Here is an 18,641-nt window from a genome sequence, read left to right on the forward strand (position 1 = left end):
AGTTCAGTCGCTCAGTCATGTCCGACTCTTTGTGACCTCATGAATTGCAGCACGCCAGTCCTCCCTATCCATCACCATCTCCCGGAGTTCACTCAGGCTCACGTCCATCGAGTCAGTGATGCCATCCAGCCATCTCATCCTCTGTTGTCCCCTTCTCCTCTTGCCCCCAATCCCTCCCAGCATCAGAGTCTTTCCCAATGAGTCAACTCTTCGCATGAGGTGGCCAAAGGACTGGAGTTTCAGCTTTAGCATCATAGAAATCCCGGGGCTGATCTCCTTCAGAATGGACTGGTTGGATCTCCTTGCAGTCCAAGGGACTCTCAAGAGTCTTCTCCAACACCACAGTTCAAAAGCATCAATTCTTCAGCCCTCAGCCTTCTTCACAGTCCAACTCTCACATCCATACATGACCACAGGAAAAACCATAGCCTTGACTAGACGAACCTTTGTTGGCAAAGTACTGTCTCTGCTTTTGAATATGCTATCTAGGTTGGACATATTCTCCTTCCAAGGAGTAAGGGTCTTTTAATTTCATGGCTGCAGTCACCATCTGCAGTGATTTTGGAGCCAAAAAAAAATAAAGTCTGACACTGTTTCCACTGTTTCCCCATCTATTTCCCATGAAGTGATGGGACCGGATGCCATGATCTTCATTTTCTGAAGAAGCACAACCAGCCTTAATTCCCCACCTGCTAGGTGAACCCTGAGCAGGTGGCAGTGCCAAACAGCTGCAACAAGTGTAATTACAGGTCCATGCATTGTCTGCCTTCAGGATCATGGAGCCCACTTTGAATGTTCTTTGTGTCCCTCATCACAGAGCAAATATTTGAAAATGTCTCTTCATGCTGCTGCTGCTAATTTAATTGTTTCTGGTATCTGGTTAAATCCCACTCAGCACACATCTGGTGTACATTACATGGGAGAGTTTCCCTCTATCCATAACGCCCCCTCCCTTGCCTATTATGGGGTGCTGGGAAGTTGCACTGGATCTTGGTCCAATCTTTCAGCAGTTCAATTTCACAAAGTCTGCATAACCAATTGTGCTCGGTGCTTGAGATGGAACTAGCCCCACAAACGTTGCTTTGATTTGGTTCACCCCATCTCCCACCCTCAGCTGCAGGGTCCCTGGAACAACTTGTTAACAACTCCCACGGTGCCACCAGCACCTTCACTTTCAACCCCCTACCCCCACCCCCGCTCTGGAAGTAATAGGGATGTAGAGACCTGTGTGTAGCTGCCTTCTCCAGTTGACGGAGTACAGGCAATCTGCTAAGTTTGGTGTTGCTCTCCTGGTTTCGCTCCCTTGTTGTTGTTGTTGTTTTTAAATATTTATTTATTTGGCTGTATTGGTTCCTAGCTGCGGCATGAAGGCTTAGTTGTCCCGCTGCACGTGGGATCTTATTTCCCCAGCCAGGGATTGAACTTGTATCCTCTGCATTGGCAGGCAGACTCTCAACCCCTGGATCAGTAGATAAGTCCCTCCCTCCCTTGTTGACTAGATTTTTTCAGAGGTTTGGGGTGGATGCTTCCACAAATCCAAAGTTCAGGCAGCTTGTAAACACTGGGCATGTTGTCAGCTCTCATGAGTGCTGGCAGTGTGTTCCAGGGGGGTTCCTTTTGGGACAGAGGCCCCTGTGAGCCACGTGGCCACTATAGTACCTGAGATCTGAGTTAGAGGACCCTGCTCATCAAAACACACACAAACACACATACACACATTTATCAATGCACAGGCACCTCTGTCACTGGAGTTCTGGCACTGAGTGCTGGCTCAGTGGAACCTATAACCTGCTGATGCTTGAAAGTAACACTATTTTAAATCCGTGTGTGCTTGCGTTAAAAAAAAAGTGGTCCACTTGTCAAATCCTTTTCAGAGCACATTGAAGGCAATGATGTCCTCCATTACAAAGTATTGTTTCCCAAGGTGGGAATCATTCAGTTTCTTGCTGCTTTTCACTGTTCTAATTTGTGGCCCCAGAGGTACTCAAGAATTAGCCTGGTGTTATAACAGTTACACACAGCAGCTGAGAAGTGACAACAATTCACATTACTCTGAAATTTGAGATGAATGTTGGGGATACTGTACTGTACGGGATGGCACAGACTATAAAATAAGTGATAGCCACTTACAGTATGAAATTATATTATTTTGGAAAACTTTTTATGATCAATTATCTTGTTGATTCCATTATAATGCTGGACATGATACTTAGAATTCATGGGTTATCTCGAAACCTGAACATAGTTTTAAGTTTTACAGACAATTACAGTGGTTAAAGCTTGGTCAAAGTTTCTCCAAACTGAATTTGATAAACTACACTTAAAGAATCACGACGATTTAAGAAAGGTGGTTTAATTATACATTAAGATCATAATCTTGATTGTAACATCATACATAATTGATTTTGCTAAAATTAAAGCGGGAAGAGTTAATTTATGGAAACTCACAGAAACTGATTTATGGACTGTCTCCCTAATATTAACCCCCAACACACACCACCAGCCCATCATCAGAATTTAGTAAGTAATGGCTAAATTCAGTCATCTTCGGCGTTTTACTAACTTTTCGGTCCTACGGAAACTGAAGCTTTATAGTCATTTTTCTCTTGCATTGATATGAAAGTGTAATTGTTAGGGTGAGAGTAGAACGCAATTGAACAGCTGAATTTATAACTTAAATATTTAGGTGTGTGCTATCTGAACCCCTATTTGTTTCCTTGCCCCACGGTCCGGAGCCGGTGGGTGGCCAGACCCAGGCCCTCGCCCCTCTAGTTCTTCAACTCTGAGCTCCGGGGCAGCCTTCGGGCAGGTGCCCGGGACACCGCCCCCGCCGCCCACCTCCTCGGGGATTGGCTTCCGCGGCTAGTGGGCGGTCCCAGGGTGCGGATAAAGTTGGGTGGCGCGCGCGCCGCCTGCGTGGGGTTTCGGGCACCCGGGGTAAAAGCACTGCGCGCTCTCGCCGCGGCCCGGGCGGAGTTTCCAGTTCGCTCTCCGAACCCGCTCGCCCTCTCCAGCTTCCCCGCGACTCCTGGGTCCGGTCCTTTTGGAGGAGGGGGTCAAGGGCCGGGCCTCGGAGCCTCGAGCGTGTCGGAGCAGGCTCGACGCGCTGGCTTCGGGCTGCCGGGCGAGGGGCGCGGTGTGAGGGCCGGAGCCCGGGTGGCGCGCGGGGGCTGCAGGAAGCGAGGGCACCCGGGGCTCGGCCCCCGCTCCGCCCGGATAGAGACACCCGGAAACGGATTCACCGCTTCGGTGGCCGCGCGAGCCGGGAGTCTCGGAGGGGGAGCGGGCGGGCGGGCGGGCGGCTGCTGAGTAATCCCCGCGGCGGCGGCGGCGGCGGGAGGCGGCGGCCTGGGCGCCCACGTCCCCGCCGCGCGCGCTGCAGCCCGGCCCCGGCTCCTCCCTCCGCGCCCGCCCACCGCGCCCGCGCCCCGCGCAGGTAGAGCCGGGCTCCGGGCGCGCGCGGGGGCCGCAGCGGCTGCCACCCCACCTCACCTCGGCCCCGAGCAGAGCCTCGCGCGCCCATGGCCGGCTCGGAGCAGCAGCGGCCGCGGCGGCTGGACGACGGAGACGCGGCGGCGGCGCCCCTGCAAGACGCTGAGCTAGCCCTTGCCGGCATCAACATGCTGCTCAACAACGGCTTTCGGGAGTCGGACCAGCTCTTCAAACAATACAGGTGACCGGCCCGCCCCGCTCCCTCGCCCCTTCCCGGCGATCACTACTCCCTGGCAGGTCCTCGCTTCCCCAATTCGCATCCCCCGGCCTCTGCGCCTTGGCCCCGTTTCCCTTCCGCCCCCACCCAGGTTCCGCGGTCCTTTCTCTCCGCGGGACCCGCAGTCTCCCCTGACTTTCTCTCGGCCTCGTCCTGCCAGAGGAGCTCCCGGTGTCCGTCCGCTTCTCTCTCGCGGGTCGCGTCCCCCGCCGCCGGGTCCGGAGCCCGTGGGCTTTGAAATCTGGACAGGACGCGATTTGAGGCGGCAGCGAGCCCCGGACTTGCAGGGCCGTGACTCCGGCGAGGCGCGCCGCCCGCGCTGCCTTTGTGACACGGACCACACCAGCTGCAGCGTGCCTGCTTCGTGCTCCTCGCGTTACTGTGCATCGTTGTGCATTCCAGACGCTTTCATTGTTTGAAAACAGATATGCATAACTGCCTGGCCATGCAGGAATTAAAAAAAAAATCCAGCCGAACTCTGCTCATTCACCTCTGTCTGCCTTTTTTCTCAAACTCAATCCCCAAAATGAGTTGCTTATGCTTTTCAAGCAAGCGTATGTATTTATGATGGATTTCTCTTAACTCAGAGGTAGAAGAAAATGGAGAGATTTTAAACATACGTGGGAGTGAGAGAAAGCACACGTGTGTTCAGTTAATTGTTTGATTCGTCTTTTTAAAACATTGAAGGGAAGGAACTGAAACCTCGTAGCTTTCTCGTGTGTGTGGGAGGAGCCTTCAATTTCTTTGCGGAGCAGAAGAACCTGCTTTCTGGTTTAGGAAGCAAGTTTGTGATTTGCCCTTTTATTTTCAACGTTATATTCGAGCTATTCTAGTGTCAGGACTCGAGGCTGTTGATTGGCAGCTTTCCTGTCAGTGTTTTAAGGGCCAATTGCTGCCGGTCTTTAGGGCCGGTGTTTGGTAGGTTTTAGGGAACTCCTGTGCAGCTGTGATTGAGCGCCACTGCTTGAAAGCAAATGAGAGGAGAGCCCAGCCCGTGGGATGCAGGCGCCTGAAGTTTTCAGACATAAAAGAATGGTGGTTTCTACCGTTGGGAGCGTCCACAAGCTTAATGGCAAAGCGAGTATTTCACAAATATAAACTTTTCCACTAAGACATTTTACTTTTAAATCAGTTTTGAAGAAAAAAAAAAAACAAACCCGCAAATGGAAACTTCTTAGCTCTATTCAGAACATTTTATTTTTAAAGCATACAAATCTGATTTCAAGCCAGAGTTTCATCAGGGATTTCCAGAGGATAGATTTAAAAGACTTACTTGTCGCACAATCTCTCATGCAGGTTTTTTTTTTTTTTTTTAGCCATCTGAGAATGTATTTAATGAGAAATTTTATTTACTGTGCTTTGACTTTTCCAAAAAGACATACTAATTTATGTTGTCTGAGAGTGGATGGAGAAAGTCTTATAGAGTCAAGTTTGTTTTCTTTGGTTGTTGATCAAGATATGGGTACTTGCATATTTCAATACTTCTTGCTTTGAAATGTTCTGTTACTTATTTTAATCATCTCTTCCCCCGCCCCCCTCCAATTGCTTTAATGTACTTAAATTCCTGTCTCATGGCTCCCAGATACTGAAAGCATGAAATAACTCGCTTTGCCTCATCTAGACAACTCGGTGCTCTGTTGTGTTCAGTCATGTCTGACTGTAACCTGCCAGGCTTCTCTGTCCTTGGGGTTTCCCGGGCAGGGATAGTGGGGTGGGTTGCCATTTCCTCCTCCAGGGGATCTTTTTCTCCCCGGGCGGAACCTCTGTCTCCTACATTTCCTGCATTAGCAGGTGGATTCTTTACTGCCGAGCCACCTGGGAAGCCCCTATGCACTATTACTAGAGGGTGTTATGAGTGCTAGGGAAGGCGTTTCTCTTCGAGTGTTGGGGGTGAGGGGAGGTGTCCAGGCAAGATTTCCACTGCATAGGAGCTGTGGCTCTCTGCTTGTGTTTTGAAATGGGAACCTAGGATAAAGGAACACCATGTTGTGGTATCTCTTCTCTGCCAAGCACAGTTCGTTATATTCGAGCTATTCTAGTGACGACAAAGGAGTGAGGTGTATTTCGTCCTCACAGTGTTTTTAGTTACGAGGCACTCAGCTTCTCAGTGTTTAGCATGGGCCAGGACATAGGCACTGTGGTTCTAAATCCAGGGCTCTTTACATTAAACCATTCTGACCCATCTGATTGATTATATTTTGTAATTTGGCCCGTGACCTTGTTTGCCACCAACTTAAACTCTTTTAGGGGTGGATAGTAGTAGCGTCATCCTATCAGCTTCCCGGCAGCCAGGGCTGCCCTAGCTTCGCTACTTTTGTAGCTGCTGACTTTGGTTTCTCGTTGGCTTACTTGCCTGTAAAATGGGAGTCGCGCACTCCATAGGGTCGTTAGTATTAGAATCCATGGTAGCTGGCACCATGTAAGCCATCAAACACGAACTTTTGAACTTGATGCCTTCTCCACTATTATTGTACTTTCTACTTGATGGCATGGTTTGAGTAGAAGACAAAACGTCCTGAATGCAGATAGCCTTTCTCTTTAAAGTTGGCCTGGACTGTGTGCATGCTCAGTCATGTCCGACTCTTTGCTACCCCACGGGCTATAGCCGGTGGGCTCCTTTGCCTGTGGGACTGCCTCAGCAAGAGTACTGGAGTGGTGTGCCATTTCCTTCTCCAGAGGATCTTCCCAACCCAGGGATCGAACCCACGTCACCTGCATTGTACTAGGATTCTTTATTACTGCTGAGCCACAGGGAAGCCCTCACATAATGCATTTCCAACACTTAAGTCCTACTATGCCTTGGGACACTTCTCTTCCCTTTCCAGGGTTGAATGGCCTGCCAGAAAACCCAGCAGTGATTTCATACTGTTTGAGGAACACCTCAAACTCAGTTTATTTGCTGAAGAGAGAACAACCTGATTATCTCATTTCTTAGGATTCTTCTGTCACCACCCTTCCCTTTCCAGTAAACATTCTAGAATTTTATCATTACGGTTTAACAATAGAAACATTTGTCTAGTGTAACAGTAACACTAAGAAAATTAAGGCAAGAAGGTCACTTTCTCTTGCCACATTACTAGGATGATAGTTTCACCAGCAGCTACCTAATGAGAAATGATTACTTCGTAGAAACATAACCATGAAAGTCAGAATTAGGGAAAGCTGGGGTTGTATAATTTAGATAAGAATGTGGGCTTCCCAGGTGGCTCAGTGGTAAAAAAAAAATCCGCCTGCCAGTGCCGGAGACACAGCAAACATGGGTTCGATCCCTGGGTTGGGACGATCCCTTGGAGGAGGGAATGGCAGCCCACTCCAATATTCTTGCCTGGAGAATCCCATGGACAGAGGAGCCTGGTGGGCTACAGTCCGTAGCAAAGAGTTGGATGTGACTGAAGCAACTTGGCATCCACGCACATCCACAATAGAGGCTTTCTCTTGAGATATAAGACTCCATAGCTGGAATTTCAAAATACAGCTGCCACTTCTGTTGTAACTAGAGTAATAATATAACAAGCTGCCCGGTTGTTGATGCTGAGCCCCCATCGTGTGCTTGGAGATGTTTTTGCAGAGGCTGAGACAGATTGGTGCCGATTTAAGCCCAAGAATATATACCTTTGTAAGTGTGTGATCCTGATCCTCCGAAATCACATCCTTTGTGTTGGTCTGGGGGCTCAGTGCTGTAGTCCAGCAGTGCTCACTCCCCTTCCTACACACACACACTTTTAAGTGATGTTCATGTGTGTGATACACACTCAGACCTTTAGGAACTCAGACTTGTGACAAGAGGCTGTGGTTGTGTGCATGAGGCCGGCACTAGATTTTTAGGTGTTGAGTTGCAGGTAAGCTTGGCTGGTGGGGAGAATCTGGAGATGTAGCCATGGCTGTTTTGGCCTGTAGGACTAGAGAGAAGCAACGTGTAACCCAGCTTGAAGGAAAATCTTACAGAGGAACTGAAGCTGAGAGCCATGATGGGGTGGAAGTGAGCAAATTGAAAGAGAAGGAGTTGGGGGAGCGGTGGGGGAGGAGGAGAACGTGAGCGGAGGTGGGTGGACATGGAACTCGAGGAGAGAGATGTGAGTTGGCCTCTGGAGAAGGGGGTGGTGAGACCTGGCAGCTAATCAGTGTTATTAGGTTGTCACGTCAGATGGGCTTTCTACACTTGTTTTCTTCTCAGACCTGCTGCTTGGTCCACATTTCCTGTGAGTCAGTGTTGCCTTTCAGGGTGTTCAGTTAACTCATGCTCTCCATGGCCCTCACCCACCACCGTGTGGCCCTCACCCACCACCGTGTGGCCCTCACCCACCACCATGTGGCCCTCACATCTGTAATTAACACCCGGCTGCTCGAGCCTGAGGGTCCTGCTGTCGCCATCTCTTTCTCTTTGAGGCTTGAGATGTTACTTTTGTAATCAGCAGACTAGAAGGAGAGGTGAAACTCTGAACTCCAAGGAGGACAGGGGACATTTGGAGCTCCTGAGCTGAAGAGCTTTGCGGTTCTTATTTCACAGGCCTGGCATTTACTGTCCTTCTGCCCCTTGAGGCCACCATCTCCATCTCGTGCTTTAATTCCCAGCATTCTTTCTGACCCTAAGACATCTGTACTATTTACCCCTACCAATACGACTGCCACTTTCTGGCTCTAGGTATTATTAAAAAGTCCTGTTTGGTCATTGTCAGGTCAAACAAAAAGCATATAATTGAATGATCACTGATGATAAATATGCATAAATAAGGGCTTGAGAGAGAATTAGTGCATAGTTGGTATTACCAATTGTGATAGTTTTCTTTTCTGTCTTAAAGTATAAAAATGGCAAAAATGTATTAAAAACAAAACAACAAAAACTCATGTTTAAAATGAATGTATGGGTCCTAAAGTGTTATAACACAGTTTATGGCATATACAATCAAACCGTATTACATGTGGCCTTACTTGTAAGCAGGTTGATTATAGAGCCACTCTCACTGTAGACATGGCTTAGTATAATTCGAGGTTTCAGGCTAGACCCCATGGGCCAAATGTGGTTGACTGGTTTTGTAAAGGGTTTTTAAAAAAGAAGTGCTTTAAAAGATTTTTACTTATTTTTGGCTGTGCTGGGTTTTTGCTGCTGCACGGGCTTTCTCCCAGTGTGGTGAGTGGGGGCTACTCTCGAGTTGCACTTCTGCAGGACTTGCATTGCCGTGACGTCTCTTGTTTCAGGGCACAGGCTCTAGGGTACGCAGGTTTCAGTAATTGTGGCACATGGACTCAGTAGCTGCAGCTCCCAGGCTCTAGAGCACAGGCTCAGTAGTTATGGTGCACGGGCTTAGTTGCTCCATATGCATGTGGGATCTTTCTGGATCAGGGACTGAACCTGTGTCTCCTGCATTGGCAGGTGGATTCTTTGCCATTGAACCACCAGGGAAGCCCAGTAAATAGAGTTATTAGGATATAGCTAGACTCACTTCCCAAACGAACTTTTTGGCCAACCCAATATCTTCTTTGGTGGTTCAGTGGTAAAGAATCTGCCTACCAGAGCAGGAGCTGCAGGGGACCTGGGTTTGATCCCTGGTCGGGAAAGAACCCCTGGAGGAGGAAATGGCAACCCACTCCAGTATTCTTGCCTGGGAAATCCCATGGATAGAGGAGCCTGGCGGGCCACAGGTCCATGGAGTTGCAAAGAGTGGGACTGAGTGATTAAGCAACAGCAAAGTATTATGTGAACAACAACAAAGGATCTTCTCCATAAAGAAATGAATAGCTATACAGAGCCTACAGCCCACAAAGCTTAACATAGTTACTTTCTGGACCCTTACAGAAAGTTTGAAGTCTGGTACAAACCACTGTTCTCCCTGGAAAAACTTGAAAGGCTGGTGTAAGAGACCTGAACCCATATGTGTCCGAGCCTTTCGTGTGCCCAGCAGTGTGTCGGATGCTCTGGACTCCAAGGGGACCCTGCAGGTCGCCTGTGGGCTCCACATGATCTGGCTGCTCCCAGAGCTGGGTGCCTGCGCCTAGCTGCCAGAGGCTCCGGGGAGTCCATAAGTGCAGAGATGCAAGAAAGGAGAAGCAACAGGAAGCAGAAATGGTGTGGGCAACTGGCGGGAGGGAGGAGGCTCAGCCGCTGCCCTTTTCCACCCTCCTCAGCTCAGCGGTGTGTATATGCAAAGGTTGGGGCATTTTTTTCTCCTCCCAACTATTGCACTGTCTGAAAAGATTCTAATCAAATATTCATTTGGCTTAATTGGGATGTTTTAAAAAAAATGCAGTTGCCTGTAGAATAACGGGCTAGTTTACAGGAAATTATTAGGAAAAAGTGACCACTTCTACAGCAGGGGTGGGGGTGGCATGAAGCTTTCTCTTCCTCTAGTTATACGAAACCCCCTGTGGACCCCCAAACACATCATTGTGCTTCAGGGGTCAGACCTTTTGCACAGACTCTTAAAAAAAAAAAAGGGCAGCAAAAACATTTATTTGGCTGTGCCGGGTCTTAGTTGTGGCATGTGGGAACGTTCTCTTGACTTGGGATTGAACCTGGGCTTCCTGCGTGGGAGCGTAGGGTCTTCACCACTGGACCACCAGGGAAGTCCCTGCACTGACTTTTAAATCCCGCTTTTTACACCCTCTGGAGATCAAACCAGTCAGTCCTAAAGGAAATCAACCCTGAGTATTCATTGGAAGGACTGATGCTGAAGCTCCAATACTTTGGCTACCAGATGCAGAGAGCCAGCTCATTGGAAAAGACCATGATTCTGTGAAAGATTGAGGGCAGGAGGAAAAGGGGACGACAGAGATGGCATTACCAACTCAATGGACATGAGTTTGAGGAAGCTCCAGGAGAGAGTGAAGGACAGGGAAGCCTGGTGTGCTGCAGTCCATGGGGTCACAAAGAGTTGGACACGACTGAGAGACTGAACAATAACAACAACTCTGTCAGGGTCGCCCTCCTACTTACCCAGTGACAGCAGAGGGAATATGAAGAAGGAATTGGCTGAGAAGGACTCTCGGAGAAGAGAGAAGATAAGGGAAGCCCAGAGAGTAGATGACTGTTATTTCAAAACCTTGCTTAGTGCCAGTTCTGCCCCGTGAAAGAGGTTGGGGTGCCCGGGGAGGAACTCCTCTCTGTCTTAGACTTTTTCCATTGCTTCCTCTGTCCCACAAGTTCACAGTATGCTGTCTGGCTGGTAACATAGGTCTAATCTGGGATCGAATAGGTCTTTTGGGGGTGGACCTGGGGATCTAATCCTTACTTAAAGCCTTATGATTTGAGGAAGTGCATCCCAGTTTCTGGACAGGAGACTTTGCATGCCTGTTCTTTGAGGTATAGTTGACATGCAGCACCCTCGTTTCAGGTGTTAACACAATGATGTGCTGTTTATATGTGTTGTGCAGCGATCACCACAGTGAGGCTAGTTAACATTTGTCACTGTGCAAGTTACAAACGTACGTCCTAGAAGGCTGTTCATTAATTGCTGTCTCGGTGTAGTGACTTCTGAAATCTGATTTGAAGACGGGACTGGACTCTCCTTCGTGTGTAGAGATGCTTGCTGGTTGGCTGACTCTACCCTTTTCCCTCTAGCTAAGGTTGCTTTCTCCATCTCTTCCTCCTTGCTCAAGAATTTCAGAACATGAGAACTTGATACACAACGGGAGTTACTCTTGTCTTGCAGGAAAACGGTCAGTGTGTTATGACAGAGAAAGCCCTTTGAGAAGGTCTACTGTGTGCTGGACTCAAAGGTGAGAAACAGGTGCCTGCTTCAAGCAGCCGTTGCTCACTGAATACCTATCAATCTGCTGCACAGTCACTTTAGCAGTCTTACTCAAAGCTGGAATGTCTGAGAAATCACTGGTTTAGGTGACTTTTCCTAAGATACATCAAAATAGATACATAAGAATCATAAATTATTGGTAAATACTAGGTGGTACTTTCTCTGTGCTAGGTCACACACTCCCCGTGTGTTCATCCTCACTTTATTTTCCCCACAGTCCTGTGCAGGGTGCTCTTGTCACCTCTCTCTTGGTGGGGGGGAGTGGGGGGTGGGGGGCGGTGGGTACGTGGTGCCCAGTGATACTGGATGAGCTGCCCAAGGTCTCACAGTAAGTGGATGAGCTAGGTTTGACCCTAGGGTGTCCGGCTGCAGAGCCTGTGTTTTTAACCACTGCACCACACTATCCTGCTTTTGTAATAACCCTTACACTATGAGAAGTTGGGTTGCATGCGGCTCATGTCATTTTGGGGTGAACTCCGCACTCCAAAATCTGCAACGCACACTCCGGCACCCGCAGGCAACCCAGTAAACCACCAGAGAGGTCCACAGGGAGTGTGTCAGCCAGTTTCAGATGCCCTGTCTTCCCAGGTGGCCTCAGGGTGAGGTCCCAGGTCTTGTCCTAGGATGGATGTGCTCCAGTCTGGCTGGTCTGCTTCCCTGCCTCCCTCCTGCCCCTTCCTTGGTCCCTTCCTCCTCAGCTGTGCTGGAGAATTTTGCATCATCTGACTGGTTCTGACTTGTCATTCATGACACAACTCAGGTTCCCAGGAGGAGGTGGTGTGGCCCATTGGTTGCTCCTCCATCCCTTCATCCAGCTCTTTGATGTGAGGTCACTGTTGACATGGCTGCCTGTCTGGGTGTGAGGGCTGAGATGGGTGGACATCTCGTTGGGTGTCCTGAGGTTGCTTGGACTCCAAAATCACTGCCAACAGTGACCACAGCCTCTGTGTAGTTAAGAGAAAGCAGGGAAGGCCTTAATTGAAGTAAGATAATATGCCACGGCAAGCCACAGGCTGTTGACATGGAGAAAATAAGGAAGCATGGCATTTTTGTAATGAGCCTATGTCAGGGTTGTGTCAACATAATTAATTCCTTGTATTAGGACGTGGGATGTATGCTGACAGAGGGTCTCACAAAACGAACTCGCATCTTTAAATCCCTTGGCAAACCAAGTCCTCTGGAGACCAAAGCCTGTAATAGATTTCTCAGATTAGAGGATGAATTGGAAAAAAGTTTATAGGGAAGCTGGGGCAGGAGATGTATAACACTCCCCCCAAGGGCAGTGTCAGAGTAAGACAGAAAAATAAGAAACCTCAAATAAATAATTACTGTGTGCAATTCTAATGATACAGATTTCAACATGCTACAGATCCTTAATAGTGGGTGGCAAAAATGAAGCTTATTCATGAAAATCCTTAATGAATTAAATAATGAAATATATGAATGAAAACCTGGTTTTTCATGGGTCTTTAATAATTTGGCTTTAACTATATTTAAAGGAATTTTCAATATCCCCGTGAAATTCTGACATGTGACTTTTGCAAACGCGGGCTGGCGTAGCTGTGGTGTGTTGTCAGCGCAAATGCCACAAGCGGTGTTGCTGTTGGAGGCATTGTTTTCTAAAATCGTGAAGACGTCTTGACAAAGGGTATATTTAAACAAGGAGAGAATGGTCTTGTGCTTCTGTGTCCAGGGAAGTGGATTCTAGAAGTAAACAATGGAAAACGGTGTCATGCATGTGAATTTCCACACGTTTGGAGGTTGTGCAGGACATGGGGTGATACTCAGGAGTCGGGCACGTTAAGGATGGCCAGGGTCCTGGGCGCATTCTGCTACAGTTGTTGTGTCGCCCCAAAACGGCCCCCACAGATTTCCCAAGCACCTCAATTAAGAGGTACTGGGCTTGCGGGTGTGGAGCTCAAGACAAGGTTTGTCTCTCCCAGGGCTGCTGGGATCAGCAGCAAGGAGAGGCAAGCCCTGGCTGGCAGGGCCACCGCAGGGCGCTTGTGCTGGAGGGAGTAGTGCCCCAGTGAGTCTGTGACCTGGTGCGAGGCAGAGTGCAGGGTAGGGCTCCTCCAGGGGTGGCCCCACTGGTTGCTGCTTCTAAACCCCGGCTTTTCCAGGTCACACACAGCTGCTTCTAGGGCCCAGACACCTCCAGGAAGGGATGTCAGCGCAGATTCTTTTGTCCCCTTCCAGGTGGAGGGTGGACCCCTGGGTCCCTTCCCGTCTTCTTTCTCATTGTAGAGCCAGCCTGCAGGACCCGTGTCTTTCCAGCCTCAGATGATTTCATTTCAAAGGCCTCCTCTGCCGAGTGTCCCACTCGGGTCTTCCTAACTGTGAATCTCAGGGTATAAACTAGTCCATGTTCTTCCTAAGAAGTATGATTGTATTAAAAATCTAATCAAAAGGCCAAGATTGAAGAGGTGAACGAGCTTTTTGCTCAGTAGGTTACTCCCACACAAAAGGGGTCAAAACCTCAGAAATTAGGATGCAATTGCCCCAAAGTTAGAGAGTCAAGGGGACCACAAAAGTGATTCCTCTAGAATGGAAGGAAATATGGCAGAAAGTGTCATGTCGATTTTCTGAAAGCAGCTAATAGGAACCCCACCACCACCACGCACACACATACACACAGTTTAATTTCAGGTAGGACACCTCCATACACAGATGCCCAGAACTTTCCATGGTCCCACCCTCAGCCACGCCATTACCTGTATTCCATGGTACATGTGCGCTCAACCTGTTCTTTACCTGCTTGATTGCATCATTGTACTCCTGGGTGGGGCTTTTCTAGGGCAAAGTGAATCTGAGGGTGATGCGTCTCTTTCTAGGTTCCCATGCTTAGTAAGCATTATTTGCTGTTCTTCCCACTTTGGCCTCTGATCGTCTAGACGGGTGCCTTTTGCTTCTGAATTCACTCTCTTGCCTCATTACTATAGCAATCCTCCCTCAGGTTTTACTTCCATGATGTAAATCACTCACTGGATAAATAGATTTTCAAATGTTTGTATCACTTCATCTCTATCATAAGTAAAAAATGTTGGTACTATTCTAACTGGACAGAAAAGGAGGAAACATGACTTTTTATATCCGAATCCAAGTTGAATTTACTAAATAACAGAAATTCGGGTCTTGGGAAGCAATTGGTTTAAATGGAAATCCACAGTGCATGGCATCTGGGGGACTGCTTCCAGGATAATCAGTCACTGTTAAGGCCTCAAGTGCTGCTTTTATGCCCTTTCCACCCTTGTTTGGAATAGTGAATTGCAAAATCTCTAGTTATGTATTGTCAGCTCACCTCTGGAGCAAAAAAGAATGGAATATCTTTGTGTCTTGTCAGTCATGCTCACCCTTAACTTTTGTTGTTACTCAGTTGCTCAGTCATGTCTGACTCTTTGTGACCCCATAAGCTGCAGCACACCAGGCTTCCCTGTCCTTCACCATCTCCTGGAATTTGCTCAAACTCATGTCCATTGAGAGCTTCCCAGGTGGTGCTAGCAGTAAAGAGCTCACCTGCCAATGTGGGAGACATAAGACATGCAGGTTCGATCCCTGGGTCAGGAAGCTGCCCTGGAGTAGGGCATGGCAACCCACTCCAGTATTCTAGGGCTTCCCTGGTGGTTCAGACAGTAAAGAATCCGCCTGCAATGCAGAAGACCCTGGTTTGATTCCTGGGCCAGGAAGCTGCCCTGGAGTAGGGCATGACAACCCACTCCAGTATTCTTGCCTGGAGAATCCCATGGACAAAGGGGTCTGGCAGTCATAGGGTCATGCCGAGTCGGGCATGACTGAAGTGACTTAGCACGCACATGTCCATCGAGTTGGTGATGCCATTCAACCATCTCATCCTCTGTTGTCCCCTTCTCCTCCCACCTTCAGTCTTTCCCAGCATCAGGGTCTTTTCCAATGAGTCAACTCTTTGCATCAGGTGACCAAAGTATTGGAGCTTCAGCTTCAGTCCTTCCAATGAATATTCAGGGTTGATTTCCTTTAGGATTGACTTGTTTGATCTCCTCCTGTCCAGGGTACTCTCAAGAGTCTTCCCCAGCACTGCAATTCAAAAGCATCAATTCTTTGGTGCTCAGTCTTCTTTATGGTCCAACCCTCACATCCAAACATGACTAATGGAAAAACTATAGCTTTGCCTATATGAGCATTTGTTGGCAAAATGATGTCTCTGCTTTTTAATATGCTGTCTGGGTGTGTCATAGCTTTTCTTCCAAGGAGCAAGAGTCTTTCAATTTCATGGCTGTGGTCACTGTTGGCAGTGATTTTGGAGTCCAAGAAAATAAAACCTGTCACTGTCTTCATTTTTTCCCCATCTTTTGCCATGAAGTGATGGGACTAGATGTCACGATCCCCTTAACTTTATTGGGGTCTAAAAGAAACACATTGAACCCATCAGTTGCATACTGGCCTGACATATGACACTTGAGCTATCCAAGGTGAAATGGGGCTGGCTGTTGTAAGCCTACAATTATTGGAGAAATTGGCCATCTCCTGGCCAACACCAAGGTTTGCAGCAACTCAATTGCCCAGAAAAGAACAATTATGAGTTTATAGCTGGAATGCTGTTTGCTTCAGCTCTCAACCATGGGCTTTCACAAGTTTTTTGTACTTCTGTATTGATGGTTGATGAGACACTCATTCCCTTGAATTATTAAAATTACAGATTGAGCTGGAAATTACTCCTCTTGAAAGACCGCAGGGAAAGGAGGAAGGAAGGGCCATGGGTGAGAGGAAACAGCTGTCTAAAATAGTTTAGCCAAGGCTTGGAACCTGCTGTGGTGAAATTCCTCCAGATTCTTGTTCTGGAGAGAGTATCAGTGTAAAAATGGCAAGAAATGACAGAATGGTTTTTTTGTGTCCCTTGTGTGGTATTCTTGGGTCAGAGCTGGGCTTATGAGGGACAGTTGTTGTTCAGTCGCCCAGTCGTGTCTGACTCTTTGCATCCCCATGAACTGCAGCAAGAGAGGATAGTTGAGGCTGAGTTGAAATTGTGAGCTTTTCTCTTGATAGAAGACTTGAGTTTTACCTCAAAATGAAACCTCATCAAGGATCTATTCTGTTCAAGTCTAAGTTTATAGTTAAAGAAGCTTGTAAATAATGAACCAAACCCAAATGAAATTTTCTTGCCCTATGGAAAGAAAGTGAAAGTGTTAGTCACTTAGTTGTGTCCAACTCTTTGTGACCCCATGGACTGTAGCCCATCAGCCTCCTCTGTCCATGGGATTCTCCAGGCAAGAATACTGGCGTGGGTAGTCATTCCCCTCTCCTGGGGATCTTCCTGACCTAGGGATTGAACTCAGGTTCCCTACATTGCAGGCAGATTCTTTACCACCTGAGCTACGAGGGAAGCTCTTTCTGCCTTATGGTCTACTGAAAACTAAAGGAAAATAATAGTGTTTTGGTGAGAGAAAAAAACTTTCTTATGAAGTTCAGAGTTTACTGAGCACTGGGTCTCGAAGAGTTGGACACGACTGAGCGACTTCCCTTTCACTTTCACTTTCCTGCATTGGAGAAGGAAATGGCAACCCACTCCAGTGTTCTTGCCTGGAGAATCCCAGGTTCGGGGGAGCCTGGTGGGCTGCCGTCTGTGGGGTCGCACAGAGTCGGACACGACTGAAGCGACTTAGCAGCAGCAGCAGTTTACTAAAAGTTTATTACGAAGAGTACATCTCTATAGTTTCACTTTGAAATGCCTTTTCAACTGAAAAATAGGGATATCTAGAATTTCTAGGTGATTAAGATAATGAATGTTTGAATTGCTTGTATAGATAGCTGAGTGTACTTAATTCTCAATCAGAGTGTTCATGCAGTTTGTGGATTACTGCCACAGATAATAAAGGAGACCCTATGTTAATTTAAAGATGAGAAAATTAATGAAAACATTATCAATTTTGTTTACTTAAAAAATAAGCTTTGAAGGGTTGTTGGAAAGACTTTTTAGCTAGTTGATAATGTGTGGTTTGGATGACCTCTGTTTAAGTTACTTATCAACACTGGTGCCGTCTGCTATTAATGGAGATAATTTTTTTTTTGTTTCTTTTTTTAAAAAATTAATTAATTATTTTACTTTATGTATTGTATTGGTTTTGACATACATTGACTTGAATCCGCCATGAGTGTACATGTGTTCCCCATCCTGAACCCCCCTCCCACCTCCCTCCCCATCCCATCCTAATGGAAATAATTGATTTGATTGTCTGTCTGTATGATTTAAGATAGAGAAGGAACTAAATGCTGATGAGTTAGGGAGATATTTAATACACATTAATGACACAATTAGAAAAACTGTAGGAAAAAAATTGACTTTATTTAGCCTGGAGAGTTATTTTCAGAGTAGATCAGTAACTCTAAATGAGCATCAGGCTTTAGCAATAAATGAATATGAATTAGCAAAGCTAGAGAGGAATCGGAATAAAGTAAGAGGTATCACAGTCTGGTAATCAGACAGCAGACTCTGTCTTTGCTTGCATTACTGCACAGGCGAAGAGCGGCAGTGAGTGGTAATCAGGTGGGGGATCAGTTCTTACCTTTAATACATGCTTTGACGGGTGCATTTTACCCTTAATCCCAGTGCTCTCTGCAGCCATGCAGATAAGTATTATCACTGTCACTTGGCTCCTGACACAGTGAAGCCTTAACCCAAGTTTAACAGACTGAGTGGAACATCTGGTCCCAACCCCAGAGTGTATGCTGGTTTCCCTACTTCCTCCAAAAAGAACTCTGTTGCTGTGCAACTTGGCATCACCCAGCAGTCTTGCAGTCTCAGAGTCTCCTGCGCTTCTGCTCTTCTGGTGTCCCCAAGCTCAGTGGGTGGCCCCACTTGAAACAAGCTTACAGACTCCGGAAGTCTCAAACGTCCTGTTGGCACCTCTCTCATCTTCTGCATTTGCCAGCTTTCCTCCCTGAGTACCCCTTGAGTCCATTCGCTTCTCTCCACCACCACATTATCCAGACCACATCTCGGGCAGTTGCAGAGCCCAGCTGACTTCCTCTTACCCTCTCTGTCCCTCCTCCCCAGCCCCCAGTGATCTTTCACGTGGTAGTGCCTCTGCTGAGAACACTTTTATGACCTCAGTGGTAGGCTGAAAGTGGTCCTCCAAAAGATACCTGTATCTTAATCCTTGGAACCATTGTGTGTTATCTTGCTGCCATTGCTGTTCAGTTGCTAAGTCCTG

At 47.6% G+C, this 18,641-nt stretch overlaps 1 protein-coding gene across 2 annotated transcripts in view; it reads left to right on the forward strand.

Moving 5' to 3' along the window:
- The first annotated feature begins 2,931 nt into the window (after positions 1-2,931).
- TTC39C (tetratricopeptide repeat domain 39C) overlaps positions 2,932-18,641 on the forward strand; it is a 102,369-nt gene continuing 86,659 nt past the window's right edge. For both annotated transcript variants that reach the window (XM_045164021.1, XM_045164022.1), the window contains exon 1: positions 2,932-3,673. In XM_045164021.1, coding sequence (XP_045019956.1) covers positions 3,522-3,673 — 152 coding nt within the window. In that variant the 5' untranslated portion in view covers positions 2,932-3,521. The remainder of the gene's footprint in view (positions 3,674-18,641) is intronic.

This window comes from Bubalus bubalis, chromosome 22 (assembly GCF_019923935.1).
Source record: "Bubalus bubalis isolate 160015118507 breed Murrah chromosome 22, NDDB_SH_1, whole genome shotgun sequence".
NCBI lineage: Eukaryota > Metazoa > Chordata > Mammalia > Artiodactyla > Bovidae > Bubalus > Bubalus bubalis.